An 18764-nucleotide genomic window follows, 5' to 3' on the forward strand; every position below is an offset into this window, starting at 1 on the left:
TCTAGAAAGGAACAGGCATGGATCTCGGAAAGACTAAATAACCATTTTAAGCAGAGGGATGTATCTAGCACCCTTTCTTTTTAATTTGTACAGAAGTGACTTGAAGAGTTTTCTGCATAAGATAGAGGAATGCCTCCTTCATGTACTATTTCAAGAATAGAAAAATTATGCTTCTTTATACTAGTGACTTTGGTAGAGTGGTCTCAAAAACTTAATTTGTGTAAGATTAGATGGTTCAAGATAAAGTTAAAAATAAAACTGTCAGAGGGCATCAGATATTTAAATGGCTTGTGTTTGTCAGGAAGCTACTACCTTAAAAATAAATATTCTCTGAATGGCATTAATTTTGTTTTAAAATTCTTCATCCACTAGCCTCAGTGGGTGAAGAAAAACAGTTACCATGATCTCAGATTGAACTTTGGGGCCTGATTCACTCGTTTTACTTGATGCTAGAGCAGATGTCAGACGAATTTATGAAGAAGTACTTCGCTATACCAGTGGTTTTATTTTCATAAGAGGATATGAAACCTCTTTGGTCTTTGATTCAGGGTGATTTGCCTTGGGCTGGGCAAATAAAATATCAGTTCTCTTCTAAAGTTTATCCTTAAGCATCTGAGAGCTGCTTATTTAATTCCTTATTGTGTTGGTACCTTTTAAACTTACATTAATCTATGAGTATTTTGGCAGCATGCCACTGGCTTGTTTTGGGAATCTATATGATAATCATATTATTGGAGACAGTATCCATAATCTATAGGTGTAACTCATTGCTAATCTTGGCAATGAATTAATGTGTTTTCTCAGATGTCAGAACTAGATAATGTATCCATTATCTGGTTTCACTGATACCTGTGTTTTACTAACTACTGATTTGTTTTTCATGTCATGGGCCTTATAAATCATAGGACTCAGTGTGTTTACCTATTTGTCCATGCTGCTAGAAATCTCAGAGCATATTTACAGCCTGCCTGGCTTTGTTTTCATACTGTTATTGGATCTCAATGGCTTATTCATGGATTGACTATTTTCTTTACTACATTGTATGAAAGCTAACTATAAAAATATATATTTCACCACAGTTGTACTAAAACCCATCCATATATCTTCTTTGTGTGCCATTCGCGGTTCTTCTGTATTTATTTGCTGTATTAATATGCAGAAAAATATTGTAGACTAGTTTTACCATAAAAGTTTCTCATTGGAAAATGCAGAAATCTGTGAATCTTGTTTTATTTTTTTTTTTGACTGAAAGTGGTCAACTGTTATGAGATTATTTTTTATTATACTATTTTAGCAGCTACATAACCACTAAATAATTAAAGAAAACATATGGGAACTTACATTCTACTTTGAGCTTTTTAAATTTTTAAGCTATGGTATATTTTAAATCCCTGGTCTTGTAGTAACATAACCAGGGTTTACATTCCAAGCTACCATTTATTAGCTTTATGACTTTGGACAAGTTACTTCATCTCTCTGAACTTCAGTTTTGTAATCTATAATAATAACTACCTTATTGAATTTGGTAGTTATATTTGTTTTCTAGTGCTGCTGTAAAAAGTACCACATGCTAGGTGGTTTAAACAACAGGAATATATTGTGTTATAGTTCTAGGTCCTAGAAGTCTGAGATCAAGGTGTTGACAGTGTCGATTCCTTCTGAGTGCTGTCAGGGAAGTATACTCCATGCCTCTCTAGCTTCTGGTGGTTTGCTGGCAACCTTTTTGTTCCTTGGTTTGTAGAAGCATCGTCAATGTCTACCTTCATCTTCATGCAGCATTCTCCCTGTATCTGTGTCTGTGTCCAAATTCCCTCTTCTTATCGGGACACCAGTCATCATGGATTGGGGCTCACCCTAGTGACCTCATCTTAACTGATTACATCTACAAAGACCCTATATTGAAATAAGGTTACACTCCTAGGTACTGGGCATTAGATCTTCAACATATGAATTTTTGTGGAATGCAATAAAACTCATAACGGGTGTAGATTAGATAATGAATAGAAACATTTTATAACATAATAGGTAAAATATAATAGCAGCTAACATGACTAGCACTATACTATGAATTTTGCATATATTAATTCTCACAACCCAATTAAGTAGATGTGGAAAAAAAGATTCAGGAATTTGCCTTGGATCATAAGATTACTAAGTGGAAAAGCAAAATTTAAATCCAGGGACCCTGGATACTTTCAACCAACATTATGTTTCAGATTAATAATTTGCTAATGTGATAATTTTAGTGTTTTTGTGCCTGCTGGGTATTCAGTAAATGAATAGAGGAAGGAGAGGCAAGCACATTGTGTCATTTATTCTTGTCTTTGAGAATTATATATAGTTTACTTCTGAAATACTTGAGGTGGTTATTAGATTATCCCAGTGCAAAAGTACATTAAAATGTTTAGATATGTAAAAGATAAGTTTACCGGAAAGAAGTGGAAGAAATAACATTTTTTATGAAAAATTATTATACCCAATCACTAAATGTGGCTATAAGTTTTGTAACCACCAACTTAAACTTAGAAATATACAACATTTCACATCTTTATTTTCTGATGATAGAATGATCTAAGAAACGAAATTTTTTTCGTAAACTAAATTCAACCAAAATGTGAATCCTTGAGAATGTGAACACTGAATGATACTGATGCCTTCAATCACAGTTTATTGAAAAATATAGAAGTGATGTTTAAATAGATCATATTTGGATTTTTAAAAATATTACCAGTGGACATAATGTGACATTGAATCAAAACTCGGTAAAGATAATATTGTGAGAGAAGCAATTGAGTTACTATGATCTGGGGACTCTACTTTCAAAAGGTCTGATTTAATTTAATGACAGAACTTAGAAAATCTAGATGAATGGGTCATGCATGTATTGGAATAGTTATTCGCATTCTCTGTTTGACTAATTCATTTTTACATTAAGATATTTCAAGAACTTTCTATAATAGTTGTACTTTTAATATCCATTGATTGAGAAGATATATAATGACATAATGACATAATGACTTGTGCCTGCCAAGATCAATAGGCTAAGAAAACCCTCCAAAATAGCACAGTGATTTGGTCTGTTCTATACGCTTAGGTAAGGCCATTTGATATTAGTGGACACCTGCCAAATACAATGATGCTACTTCTGATATAATTAATGGATCACTGCTCCTTTTTCTGGTAACTGACCACCTAAGTCTTAGGATCATTGCTAAGCAAAAAAATACAACCATTATGATATATTCTTTTAGAGAGAGATAAAATTAAAGGATATGATTATTTTCATTGCAATTCTATCTCTTCTAAACCTACAAAAATTTACTGATCAATAATATGTATGAATTTAAGTACATTTTAATTACATATACATAGAAATGTACATGTCGATGTCTTCTGTGTCTGAAAGGTGCTCATTTCATTTTATTATCTTTAATTGCCTGACATTGACATTCCTATCTTTGTTTAAAATCAGACTCTGCAGAAACAGATTTAGAAACAAGGTGAGTTTAAGAGAGCAGTCATCACTTTAGATCTTCTCTAACTGTCACAAAGATTGATATAGATGATCGATGTATATATTTTGTATATATCTTGTAATATAGAAAATGAGAATATGATCTTATAGTCAATCAAGAGAGTATTTCCCCTCAATTGTGAATATTAGTGAATCGACTATATTAAGTAATCTTTAAATGGTTTTAAATATGAAAAGATTTTAGTTAAGATGATTTCCTAGAAATATGATTCAATCTTCCAAGTTTGCCATCACTCTAACTTCTGACATTACAGTCACTTGTAACTAGTTTACCTTAAAAGTTTAGGGACTGCATGGCCATTGATAAGAGAAGTATTTATATTGTGCTACAAAAATATTTCCATTATTAGAAAGCACTATTCAGGAAGTAAAAGGGACATCCTGTGGTTTTCTTATGTGGATAATTATCATAAGAACATTCTATAACTATATTTTACAGAAGTACAAACAGAACTCTGGTAAAGAAACGTAACAAATTACATCTTAAATCCTAATATGTGTCCCTTTTTTTCTGAATTTTCTTTAGAAAACATAGCAGACCTCTAATTAATTCTTCTATGCATTTAATAGATTATTGGAAAAAGGCTACTTATTTATATGGATACAGCTTAGCAGTGTAGACCTCAGACAATAAAGAATTAGATATATTTACCAAGTAAATACTAATGGGTAGTATCAACTCTAAACATTTTAGAGAAGTTAATTCTACTATAAATTCTGGGCATTGCAAAAGTGTTAAAAATTTAAGCTATGACATTTAGAGACAAAATGCTTTAGGTTTCTAGAACTTTATAAATCATTTCATTAGCGTATGTCAACAGGCCAAATAAGCATACTACAAAAAGACTGCTTTCCAATAACCAAAATTATGAGTCCAATTTAAATGCTTTCTTTGAATAGTTATAGCAATGTGTAAAGGAGCACTGGATGTAAGTGCAACTGTAATAAAATTTAACTTTTTCTTATTTATATTTAATGACAATTGAGAGTAAGATTTGTACAGATGCTTGTTATTAAGTACCTATTTTGTGGATGATATATTTGTGGCCATTATCGATCAGACTCCTTGTTTTGAATTTTGTTCTGTTTTACTACCACCATGATTCTGGCTGTTGCTTTTATAGTTATTATTATCATTTATCAATATGCTATATATATACATTTTAAAATATGTACTTTATTAAAGTATTAGATGTTTTAGCAACAATGGGTTTTCTAGTATCTTTGATAATATATTTATAATACAGCAAGAAGAAATTATCATTTAGCAGTATATGCCAACTTTTCTTTAGAGATAATCCCTAAATTTTACTCAAATATTGATCTCTTTTAATATATCAGCATTTCAGATAAACGTGAAATTTTCCTTTTATTTCTTAGTCTTTTTCATTCTGTCTTTTGAGTTGCCTTCAGATATTTGTATAGAGTGTACTTGTAGTAATACTCAAGCACTTGACATTCATCAGTGGGATTATAATCTTATTTCAGGGACGTGATAGCTCATATTTCTATTTCCTTGTGGACATTAAATAAGTAATCAAGAGGGAGGACATAACTTTACAGGATATAAGGATTTCTTAAATATAATTTTTAAAGAAAAATTTGTGTTTCTACTTTGATTTTTGCTTTCCATGTCTGATTCTAAAGTTTGGTTGATGGTCAATATCACAGGTCCCCCTTTAATGTAGAGTGATAATGCCTGAGATTCTGAATGTGTTGTTTTTATTTGCCCATGAGTTTCCAAGAATCTCAGACTTTCCCATGACATTTATGTTCAGCTAATTGGTGAAGGAAATGGTCGAACATGGAAAAGCTCTTAAATAAAATAGAAATAAAATAAACATAGACAAAGAACTAGTAAGTGAAGGTAAAAGACTACCAGTAAGAAAGTGTGATGTATAAAGACTGTGAGAGCATAAAGATATATATTTAAATAAATGTTTACATGTATGTTTGTATATGTAAGTAATGAAAACATGTAAACCTATTTATGGAGAAAGCATTGATATAAGTGTAAAATAGAACTTCTGTAGCCACAATATTTGGTATAAAAATTCAATTGACAGATTATGAAAGTACTCCTTGTGTTTCCAAGTAGTACAGAGAAAACAAATATGATAGTCTGGCATCCCCCAAAGTGTTTTCTTGTGCACATATACTATGATCATTAGGACTAATATGTTTGGGAATTTAAAAATACATCCATTTATTTCACAGCTTTTTAAAAATTTCTTTGAATCCTCAGCTTCATGGTGGCTATTTAAAATATAACAAAATGACTCTGGGGAAGCAATACCTTTAGGTAGACCCTCAATTCCCAAGAACATCTGAGTAGTGGCACTCTTAAGCCAGCTATGAGCTTAGATCCTGGTATAATATTAATAAAAAGATAATTTAAGGTACCAGTCCATATGCTGAATTTAGCCTGTAGGCACATTTTATCCCATACAGTGTTTTTTATCAATTTTAAATTATTAAAAATGGAAATATTTTATCTAGAAGATTTATTAATCTCTGTGGAAAAAACAAGAATCTGGGGCAAGACTGGGCCCACATTTCACAAGGTAGCAATCTGCTTGTACTGAACATGACCTCTCACCCTTCTTCACGTGGAGCGGGTTTTCCCGGAGACACCAGGCAGAATATGGCCTTCTCGCTCATCTGAATCATCTAAATGATCTGCCTGACCCCTCTAGGCATTGGTGTTTCCACCACAAGTTTAAAATCTAGTAAACGCAGGTACCCTCTAAACCACTTTAAAAGGAGGACCCTGACAGAAAAGGAGAGAACCCCGTGTATATTAGATAAGGAGACCTACCATCAGGTTGTCTCACTAACACTTACTTTGTGCAAGAATAAAGAGGACAGCATACCCTGTGAGACTCTGATGTGCATATTTAATTCATTATTTAGAAGGAAGGGGTTCGTAATCAAAATAAACAGAGTTAGAAGATCAGACGAAGCTCGTGTCACTAAAGAATGAAACATTGAGACCAACTGGGAATTTGCTCAAGATAAATTAAAAGCACAAAATAAACAGTTTAAGTAAGAAAAAGTGAATTTGGTTTCCAAGATGTTTTCAATCAATGTCAATTTATTATGAGCATTAGGCAACAAGCAATTATTATCCTGAGAGCAGTCCTTTAGCATTGTCCCTGTTTCTAATTCTTGACAATACTGTATTCTGGTTTGGTTTGAGTCAGGAGTTAACATAGGCTTTCGTCTCTCTCAGACTTGTAATTGGGGGAGAGAAAGAAGCAAATAAAACTGGGGACAAATAAGTTACTGCATACATACGCATATGTGTGTATTTTTAGGCTGAGAAACCCTTTCACCATCTGAGTATTAGAATCCAATCGTGGGCTGGGCACAATGGCTCACGCCTATAATCCTAGCACGCTAGGAGGCCGAGACAAGAGGATTGCTTGAGCTCAGGAGTTTGAGACCAGCCTGAGCAAGGGCGAGACCCCGTCCCTACTAAAAATGGAAAAATCAACCAGGCGTGATGGTGCGCTCTGGTAGTCCCAGCCACTCGGGAGGCTGAGGCAGGAGAGTCAGGGGAGCCAGGAGTGTGAGGTTGCAGTGAGCTATGATGATGCCACTGCATTCTAGCCTGGACAACAGAGTGAGACTCTTGTCTCAAAAAAAAAAAAAAAAAAAATCAAATCATAATTTTCCCATTTCTCTGATCATTCTTGGCTTCCATTGTTGCTTCTGCCAATGCTTTTGGTATTTCCCTTTTAGAAATAATGCATTTTCCAATTTACTTTGTGATTTGCCTATTTGTTTTTATTCCCCTCTGTCCCTTCTTCTCTTCCTCTTTGATATTTTATCTTTTTTGTCTTCACCTCTCAATCTAAATGATTGTGTTAGGTCACCCACTGGGCAGGTACTGGAAAAAAAAAATTGATACCCTGTTCCTGGAATAAGTTCCCAGAGGCATCAAATTAATGAGAATCTCAAGGCCTGTGATTAAAGAGAGAGAGAGAGAGAAGATGGTATAGGTGACTAGAAATATGAAGCACTGATTATTTGTAGCCTTAAGCTTCAGTACAAATAGGAGTGCATGCCTGTACACACATACACAGATTGAAAAACCAAGCAGAGGAATAAAAATGATCATTAGGGATCCTAGATATCATTCTCGCAGACCCCTTTAGACTTTTAATCTCTCTTTAAACAAGCACATTTTTTTAGTCATACTACAGAGAGATGACTGTAAGAGAAAAAGAAACCAATACATTTTATATCTCCAAAGGCCTCTTTTCCTGAGAAAATGATGCTTCAAGCACTGTTTTTAAAATTATGATGTCATATATCAGCTATAAATTAGACTATTTTATATGTGTTTTAAAATGTTTATGCTCAAGTTGCCAAAAATATACTTTAGGTGTTCTTTCCTCCTCTGATGTGAAGTATTATTGTTCTTTTTATTATTATTATTAATACATATGGAATTCTCATTTACACTTGCAGGAATGTGGACGTATGTTCAGCCACAGCACATTGAGATATGCTATAATATCAAGGGTAATGATTACAATATTAACAACTAGCAACCAATCACAGCAGACATTGGCCAGGAACAATTTAAGATTAGATTTGCTAGTGACACCCTTACGTAAATCAGGTTTGTGTATAGTGGATAGAGGGCAACTAATGGGGTTAGACGTTGGCTAGGAAGTTTGGGTTACTAAAACTTATTATAGTACAACATTTGTGTAAGGTGTTTTAAACTAAATAAACTTCCCATTCTTTATTACATCCTATAGATAGCTCTTCCAAATTGCTTGTTGCATAGATTATGTGACTAACATGAGAATTATAGATGACCTCTGTTAAGTTACCATATTTCTGATGATAAGTGTATTCTGTAAACTTTAATTTGTGTAGTGGTTTAGCTCCATGCCACTAGGGAAAATACTATGTTTGCATTAGGTCTAGTGCATTAAATAATTTAAAGTAATTTAGGGATTAGAAGTAATTATTTATAAGTGATAGGGGTTTTTTTTGTTTTGTTTTTCCTTTTATTCACCTCTTTTTCAAAATTTAGGTTGGTAAGAAAAAGGGTTTCTTGTTGCCTATAGCTTTTGTTAATGGAGTAAAGGTGGGATTTTATAAACCTAATTGGAAATAATTTTGATTGTTACAGGTAGTGTTAGGGAATAAGTTCTCATTCAGTTGTAAATAACAGTAGCTTTTAAGTATTTAGCATTTGTTATGTTTTAGGCAATATTTCAAGTGCTTTATATAGATTATATCATTTATTACTAACAGCAATATTATGAAATCAATAATTTTTCTATCCTTAAAATTGAATTCAGAGGCTGACATTCTATATTAGTTAATTCCACTATATTTTGAATAGATACTATTCTACTCAAGGATGAAGACAGTATTTTTAACATTGTTCTTGCCTCTTGGTGGAAAAGTGGGCTGTATATAAAGAGGCTAACTTGTACAATGTAAGAGAGCTAGTTTTCTATGAGGCTGATACACGTGCACACATTTTGAAAGGTTTAACTGGATGCACTAAGGGAAGAATGTGTGAATACTTGTGGTGATGGTGAGTTCAAGCCTTTGCCTTCCTATTTTTAGTACCAGGGCAGCCACTAAACTTCAAAGCAGAACCTGAATCTGAAACAAGTATTTTGCTCTCTTGGACACCTCCACGTTCAGATACCATTGCCAACTATGAACTGGTTTACAAAGACGGGGAGCATGGAGAGGAGGTAAGATTGAGCTTCTCACCTTCATAGTCATTGATTACATAGGGCCACTACTTTATTTTTGTGTGCTTACTCAAGCTCTTGGTCAGATATCTATACAGGATCTTGGTGAAAAAGATTTATTCATCAAAAGACTTTAAGTTAAAAAAAATTATTCAACAAAACAACTACTGCTTTTATTGGAACTTCTTTCTATCAGGTCGTAGAAGAACAGATATTTGATGAGACTTGAGGACTTCCGTTTGTTCTTTTCTACATTAAAGTTCTTAAGTCACTGGGGAGATACATGACCAAGTTAGCTATATAAGTTAATAAAAGCCCTTGGCTAGAAAATTTGTCCAGAATAGTTCCAGAGAAAGATTCCCCATAGCAAATGTTTATTTGTATGCTGAAAATTATTTTATATGTATGTGAATATTTATAAAGTTTGTGTATGCTCTACAAATAAATAGTAGATTATAGAAGGTGTTAAAATTACTGACAGTCACTGAAAAATGAAAATTGATATAATAAATATGTATATTAATAGGCACTGTTCTAAAGGTTTCACATTCATTAACTCATTTAATTCTTACACTATGTGCTAGCCTCTATTATTAATACATTTCACATGTAACAAAATAGAAGTACAGAAAAAAGTTAAATAATTTGCTCAAAGTCTCACACTAGTAAATGAAAGAGCTAGCATTGGAATCTAGATAGTCAGATTCCAGAGTCTGTGTTCTGAACCATTGGGGTCTATTGTCTCTTGAGTGCACTTTAAATAAATTGTAGAAATTGATACTGAGATACACCTAACCTTTTCAGAACGGGAATATATAATAATAAAAAATATGATTCTTTTGTTATTGTGAAATCCAATAGATATTAGGACAAAAAGAGTTAAGGACACTATATTCCAAAACTCAATTCCCACAACTCATACCTCCAAGAATTCTTTAACTAAAAAAGATCTTCAGGAACGTGTAAGAGGTGCTAGATCACTGTCATTTCTTATGATTGAGTAATATTCCATTGTAAACTTAAGCCCATTATCCAAAGTGGAGCACCACAAGAGCAGCAGAACGGGACCCATTTGTACTCACCATCAAATTGGTATTAACTAATCAACACATAAATGCACATATCAGAACAACATCTAGTGGATGCTAGGGGAGGGGGAGGGCGGTGGGAGGAGGGGGGAAGAGGGAGGAGGGGAGGGGTATTTGTATACACAAGGAGGGCAATGCGCACTATCCGAAGGATGGACATATTTGAAACACGGACTTCGATGGGGGGGGGAAACCAAGGACAACACACGTAACCTAAACATATGTACACCCATAATTTGCTGAAATAAAAAAAAAAAAAAGATCTTCACAAAGCTAAACAGCCTCTAAGTTCTAACAAGGAATACTGTTTTTAAAAAATTCACATACTAAATGAACAATTATCAATTAACTTGTGGTACATTAATTTGAATGCTATAATAAATTAATACGTTCTTATAAACTTCTGTTTTATTACATCTGCTTGAATTGGGGAGACTCTCTGAAGAACAGATTTTAAATGCAGTACTTTAAATTTAACTAACAAAGCTATTATAAATTAAACATTTAAAAAGTTATATGACTGAAATGCAGATATGACTTACAGTACTCATGGTACAATTTGAGCTATTAGTGTTTTTTGTAAGGCATAAATCAGCATTAAATTATTTTAAAACTTCACCACCACCAAACTAAAAACAATAAATGAATACAAAAGGTGAAGGAGAATGGCAATCCTTTGAGCATACTATGGATGCTTGGATGTTGGCACAGCTACTGTGCCTTACTGTTGTTCATTTAGGGAATCCGTTTTTTTCATATTTGGTATATCTAAAATATGTGAAACCTTTTGTATTTGCAAGCCAGAATACCCTAGGGATGTTTTCTCTAGTTTTATATTTGAATTCCTCTTCACTTGTTTGTGTGAATAGCAAACACTATTGGATAAAAAGTCTTAAGATTACTTATGCTATTACTAGATTATATATTTGCCCATAATTTAATGTTTGTTATAGGCTAATGTTCAATCCAAGATTGATTACCCATAGATAACTTATTTTTACTAAAATGCAAAGGCAAATTTCAAGCATGAAAAGAGTTCTATCATTTGCTTAAAGAAATCTTATTTCAAAAGTCATTTATAGTCATAAAAGTTATAGAAAAATTTGTGAATTTATTTTTTTAAGCTATGGATTCTATATTTACAAAGTAAGAAGGAAAGTTTTCCTAACCAAAAAATATTTGTACCCCCGTAATACTTCGATATTAAAAAAAAGACAAAAAAGAAGGAAAGTTTTTCCAGTTATTTAAGAACAACCTAGAGTAATGATACGATTTCATAGAAATTGTTCAGCTTTCTTTAGTGACTAACTCTGATTTTTATCCCACCAGAACTTGGCAAATTCAGGTCTCTTTTATAGCAACCTTTTATAAACTGTATACTAGTTACTGTTGCTACTTCTGGTCTTATTATCTTTACCCCCTATTTAGATTGCAGAAGGTCATGAGATATGAGCTAGATAAACATCTGTTCAGTTGAAATTGCACGTGTTGGGCATGTTCCACTATCCAGGGGCAGGTGTCAGTTTCTTTTGTGGTCTGTTGCACAGCAACATACGTATTTTTAAGGGTAAAACACACTCATGGGTGTTGGCCCGTCAGTCTACCTCTCATCTGATGCATGTGGATAACTATGCCAACATTAAAAAGATCTCTGGCTTCCCTTAATTCCAGTTACCTTTTGTAGAAACTTGCCTTTTAAACTCTGATGTTTTCATTATATAATTTCTCTAGTATAGCCCTTGATACCACTGTTAACTCTTTTTATGATATTTTGATGAGATTAGGGTCCTGATGACAGAAATCTGATGTTCCAGACATTGTGATAAAAAATTTGCATAAATCTTAATGAAGATGACCAGAATCTCTTGTTACAGCAACGAATTACCGTTGAACCAGGGATATCGTATAGGCTGCAAGGGCTGAAACCAAACAGCTTGTACTACTTCCGTCTGGCCGCACGTTCTCCTCAAGGCCTGGGTGCTTCTACTACGGAAATATCAGCTAGAACCATGCAGTCAAGTAGGTGTCTCTCTTTGCTTACTTTCTGCCCTTTTTTTCACTAGGAAATGTTACTAGCTTTTACCCTCACCAACAAGCAAACCTGCTAATATGCTTAGTAGTCAGTCATCTCCATGCTAGGCAGCGGCCAGCTTTGGAATGCAACCATGATTTATGTTGGTTTCAACCTTGGTTCAAATAACAGATCTCGTTTTCCCACTTCCTAAATTGAAAGAGTTGTAGAGAAGTTAGTAGACCTCGATGGGTGAAAAGTAGGTGGAAGGAATTAGATCAGGCCCTATTTAATAAATTTATAAGGCTGTAAAGCAAAATTTAGATTGAGAACACTGCCAAAGAATCATAGGAGGGCTTGGCAAATGAAAGAGGCAGCAAACGACAAAACTCTTATCTTTTTAAAGCACACAGGCTTTAACTTGGTTAACAAACAAGTCATTATTTCACATATTTGTTCCTCTTCAGAAAAGCTCAGCTCTTATGACTTGTTCCTTTTTAACTCTGCAAGTAGTTCATGTGGAAATTTGGAATATTCACAGAAAATCTGTATTTGGACAATGTCTGTATTTGGACAAATTCCTGTATTTAGGAATAATGGAATAATAGCAAGCACATTTGCAATCCTAAATTGTATTTTATTTCCTCAGGTTTAGTTTTTTTTTTTTTTGGAACTGTTACCCTTAAGCATAGCTGTATTTATTACAATGGGGGTTCATTGTACCTAGGGAAAATTGTTCTGTGAAAAGTATTATATAGGAGATTGTGTTTGATGGAAAGTTTGGTGGCTTGTAATACTATTGTTTGCTTTTTATTACTAAGTATCTACAATTCATCTATAAATAATTATTTACCATGAAGAGTTTTATGGAGTTATTTTCTTAATTTTTTTGTGATATTTTATCTTTGCTTTTTGACATAGTGACATATGAAATAGATATGTATAATACGCATACATTGAATTTTGTCAAGAGGATGTTTCGTTGACCTAGTATTTAAACCTATCAGCAAACATGAAATTTATATTTTTAAAGGATTAATTTCCTTTCATATAAGCAAATTTGCCATCATTTCATTTTCTTATAGAAACTTGAAATCTTTCAAGGTTTTTTGATAATAAAATTCATATCCTCTCTCTTAATCAAAACATGATTATTCATATGAAAAGTATTAGAATCCTGTTGCTTAATACATTAGTAATTGTAGTTTATTCCCATAAAATTTCTTTTCATTTGAAAACAGAAGCATGTAAATTAATGTACTTTCTGTATGTCTGCTTTGAATTCTGGGAAGGCTAATAAATAATAATGTAGAAGATAATTTCTTAAAACCAGGCATTTAATTAAAAGAAATGTTACATGCTTCGATATTATATTTTGCATGATTTACAAATCTCACTTTTTAACATTATATACATACATAGATATTAAATGGACATTTTTATAACCACATCAAAATCTTATCTACTCTTTATTTTATTAAAGTTTCAAATGGTGTTGAATATATTCTCACAGAAATCGGAGGTCTGAAGGTAGCCCTAGTGAAAATCAATCATCAGCTTTTTAAAAAGAATTACAAATGAGTCCTTGCTGTTACATGAACAACTCAATTTATTATGAATAATTATAATGCATATAAAAGTTTCATAATTTGAGATATAAGAACCTCTAGTCAGAATCAATAAATATGATATTCTAGTGATTTTGCAAATCTTATTCCAAATTTACAAGGCTGTCCTATGAGGATTTCTTTTTTGTCAGTACAGGGAGCTTTTTATTTTGATTGACTATAATGATGAACACAAGGCATGTAAATTAAGAAAGACCGATAATCCTCTAAACAATTGGATACACCTGGCACTCCATAATATTAAGACTTACAAAGTCTAAGGAAATCCCCAAACTACACATTCAAATACAAAAATTAGGATTGCTTTTTTCATTTTGCCATATATATTGCCTTAAAAATAGATATGTGTGCATATGTATTTATATATCTTATCCCACTTGTTTGTTTTTCTTTAGGAAAATATATTAATAACTTTAAAATAATTTATGATAATAGTTGTGTTGTTCTTTATTGATTTTTATTTTTTTTCAAATAATGATATGTTTGGCTAATTTGATGGAAAATAGTTGTTCAGAAAGTGACCAGTTTATTTTAGAATGGACAGTAAGAATTTCTTTTAACTCTAATGTAAATCCTGCTTTGTATGAATAATTATTTACAAAATGGAAGAAATTATTCCCATAAGTCGTATCTTTCCAGATGATTCTTTATTTTTGAAAAAAAAAAAAACAACACTTCTTTTTAATGGCTATGTTATTGACATTTTGTAAGGGATAGATGATTATTATTGATTTTACCAAAATGTGCTGGTGGGATCTAATTCTTCACTAGCAATGGTGTCTCAAGAAGAGTTATAATAAAAAAGCTGAAAGCTGACATAGGGTAAGTACAAGTTACAGTCAGAATCAACAAGCCTGACATTACCCTCGGGTAGGTAAATCTTGGACTATGCATTTTCATCCTTTATTGATTCTGCATGCTCACTGTATATGGGCTACGATCAATGTTAGGTTAACACCTTTCATTAAAACTGGTCAGGCGAACTCAGTTTTTCAGATAGAATGAACTCTTTTATGTTTTTTTTTGGTTAATTTTATTTATTTTTAGTTGGAACTGGTGGAAGGACACTAGCAGTTATTGTAACTTTTCATACTTCAAAAACCTCTCACAAATGAACATTATATATATAAATCATCCTCATTCTAGAATGTAGAAGTGAAAGCTTGGAACAACATCTATAAAGCATCATCAGACTCTCAAGTAAAAAAATATACTAGCACTATTTGCAGCTTTTTTGAAGCTGGGTAGTCAGTTTAGTGGGGGTGGGGGATACTGAGGGATTGGTTTAGAAGAACAATTTAAATTTCAGGTAGGTAATTTTATTTGAGGCTCTATTATCTCAAGGTTTCATTTTCACATATTCCCCCCACCCATTATTTAACAATTATTTTTGGTCATTTATTCATTTTTTTTTTGGTTTATTCATATTACTAAGCCAAGGTACATAAACTGATGTTTAAAATTTAAGTTTCAAAGGCTTATTTTCGTTTGGTTACCCTTATTGTTCATTTATTTATTTTTGCCTTTTCTTTTGTTTTATCATTTCTTTTTTTCCCAACCACTCCTGTCCTTTCACTTAAATCCTCCTTTAACTCACTACCAAAATAAGAGCCGTCAGCTCCTCCTCAAGACATTAGTTGCACCAGCCCAAGTTCCACTAGTATTTTGGTAAGTTGGCAACCTCCACCAGTGGAAAACCAGAATGGCATAATCACTGAATACTCCATCAAGTATACTGCAGTGGATGGGGAAGATAACAAGCCTCACGAGATTTTGGGAATTCCTTCGGACACTACCAAATACCTTTTGGAACAGCTGGAAAAATGGACTGAATACCGGATCACTGTGACAGCCCATACAGATGTCGGCCCTGGCCCTGAGAGCTTGTCCGTGTTGATTCGAACCGATGAAGATGGTATGTTGCCTCCGCTACGTCAATTTGCACCCTCTGACACAATCTTGGTCTGCTGTCTTTTGATAGGCTAACAGTAATCCATTTTTCTCTGCTCAACTTTTTACCCAGCATTTCTATTACTTCAGCATTTTTGCCAAAGACCTGTCTTTGCTACAGCCTGGGCATTTTTTCTTTTTTTTTTCAATCTCAATGCAGTAATTTGCTTTCCTTTGAAAGAACAGTTTGCTTCTCTGGTCTTGCAATCCAGCCCTTCTCTGTATCTCCACCTAAAGTCTTCTGTGTTTTTCTTGGCTTTTTGTGGTCTCTTCTTTTACATTTTGAAGTTAACTTTTCAAAAGTGTCTTCTTATCTTTTTGTTGCCTTTTTGTCTTACATATTTCAGAGACACTGTTGCTCGACATTCAATTTTTTTGGCATCTGTTGTATGGAATACCTTTAATACGAGAAAATAAAAGAAGATAATCCATATAATCAAGAATCTTTTTATTCTGCTATTAAAAAAGAACCTTAAAAAAAAAACACACAACAACCAACAGCCAGTTTTTGTTATTATTTCAATGCTATACCTCTTTGTGCTTTCATGCTTTGAACCTCAAAGCATCTTCCTTGGCTTTTGTACATTTTTTTACATGTTTTTCTATTTCTCTGATACTCTTTTTTTCTTCCATTTTTTCTTTTTGCATTGGTCATGTTTTTTGATCTTTTCTTAAAAGATAGAGCAGATTGGTTAAGCATTTTCATTGGTTGAAAATGTTTGTATTCTTCAAAAGAAATGTAGTGGGTCTACCCATTTTTTAAAAAAAAAAAAAAAAGCCTAAGTAAAGAAAATGCTCTGACTGGGTGGGACAAGTGCCTATAATTTTCTTTTATCCAATGATGTTGTTCCAGTTCCTAGTGGTCCTCCTCGCAAAGTCGAGGTAGAGGCTGTCAACTCAACATCTGTTAAAGTCTCATGGCGCTCACCTGTGCCCAACAAACAGCATGGCCAGATAAGAGGATACCAAGTGCATTATGTGAGGATGGAAAATGGTGAGCCCAAGGGCCAGCCCATGCTGAAAGATGTCATGCTGGCTGATGCACAGGTAAGCCTCTGAAATTATGTACCCATGTTTTTATATAATAGGTTTATCTTAGTCCATACCTTGAAATGGGCCTTTTTTTTAGCTTTCTGATGTTTAAAAAAATTGCAGTTTTTAATGCACATTGATGTGTATTTACCTTTTCAGTCAGAGTTGCCATCAACTTAAGAAGTGAATTGCAATGAAATGATACTCAAATCTGATTGAAAACATATTACCGTTTTTTAAAATATAGATATTTGACTCTTTTTGACTATATCTGAGTTTGCCTTTCTGACGTCAAAAATTGATTGAGTTAAGTCAAAGGAAAAAATTCTAAGCTGCAATTTTGTTGATGGGATCTACTTTCTGCTATGCTAAACTACTTGGAACTAAATTGATCCAGCTTTCTAAATGCATGACTTCTTCCACTGAAGAACAGACATTTTTATGCAGGGAAAGGTACCCATGCAGTATTTTATTTAGTATTTCTTCATCAAGTCACATATTTGATGAAATTAATTGTTTCCTGTCTCAGAAAATAAAGATAATGACTAATAATAAAAATTAGGTAATGATAAAAATTAGCACTTCCCAGAGAATAAATGGGATCCCCCATGTTAAGCCAAGTTAAAAGTACTAATAGTGAGTAGTTGAGTATGTAAGAAATTTTATTGATTTTAGGTGTCACAACTTGGTTTTTTAATTAGTTGTTTAAAACAGAGCATTGAAAATTTTCAAATTTTTTCATAAATTGGAGGTTATTCAAAGATTTGTATTTTGCATATTTTCCTGAAAGGAAGGAAGATTTCAATTTATAATTGCCATGCTGGAAATTATACATAACCCACGGACTAGCTTCCCTTGCTGTGTTGAATGGCGATGGATATTATGAATATTAGAGTGCTTTACTTATCCAGCAAATTGGTGGATGGGCAGGGAAAAAGGGATGGAGCTGGTAAAAAATTTGAAATTTATTTCCAGTGAAGAAGCCTTCCTTTGTGTGAAAGTGGAAAAGATTATGAAGCAAGTTGAAAACTGCTGCACCAGGTTGCCCAGTTTAACCTTTATGTCTGTGAAAATATGAGAGCAAGAAATATCCCTGTAGCTCTAAGGAAAGTGTTTACCTCCAAAGTCTTAATATAAATCAACTTACAAAAGTGCTTATGTTTGCTTCAATTTTGAAACATTCTAACTAAAAGGATATGGATTTGTGGCTCACCTATCTACCCCAAACCCAGTTTTGTGGTTTTGATGTGGAGATCATTTCTATAAATGTAGGTAGAGATTCATAGTATCCCTTCAATGCCAGAAAAGGGCCATTCACTTGATTTTATAAATATTTATTTTGTAGTGCCTATAAAAAAGAAAGTTTTCATAGTATAAAATTAATAAAGCCATTATTGCTATGTTGTAAGTCTGCAATTATGAAAAAGAAAACAATATGACCTTCATGTTTTGATGTCCTTTTGTGGTTCTCAGATATAAATTGCAGAACTGTAAATCTGTCTCTGTTTTCATTGTGAAATATGGTAGTTAATGGAGTTATATAATACCAAGTACATTAAATGACAACTCTGTCTTTTTTTCTCTCATCTACTTTGGCTTTTCTTATTAATTGCTGATTTTCCTTATGTTTTCTTTTTCTTGCCCATCTCATTTATTCTCCTTTACTAGTCACTGAAATTTTATTACATCTCACAGGACTTCATTGGGGCTATAAGATTTCAATATAATGAGCAATGTTAATCTAAATAATGACTTAAATTAATTGTATAACCAAAGAAAGAAGTCAAA

General features: G+C 33.0%; 1 protein-coding gene across 1 annotated transcript in view; it reads left to right on the forward strand.

Annotated features, from left to right (window-relative positions):
* Nucleotides 1-18764, forward strand: part of PTPRD (protein tyrosine phosphatase, receptor type, D) — a 439560-nt gene that overhangs the window by 226915 nt on the left and 193881 nt on the right. Inside the window, exons 11-14 of the mRNA XM_012647380.1 lie at nt 9134-9267; nt 12230-12374; nt 15604-15909; nt 16798-16991. Of these exons, the coding sequence (XP_012502834.1) occupies nt 9134-9267; nt 12230-12374; nt 15604-15909; nt 16798-16991 (779 nt within the window). The remainder of the gene's footprint in view (nt 1-9133; nt 9268-12229; nt 12375-15603; nt 15910-16797; nt 16992-18764) is intronic.

The sequence above is a fragment of the Propithecus coquereli genome, unplaced genomic scaffold (assembly GCF_000956105.1).
Source record: "Propithecus coquereli isolate 6110/MARCELLA unplaced genomic scaffold, Pcoq_1.0 Scaffold267, whole genome shotgun sequence".
NCBI lineage: Eukaryota > Metazoa > Chordata > Mammalia > Primates > Indriidae > Propithecus > Propithecus coquereli.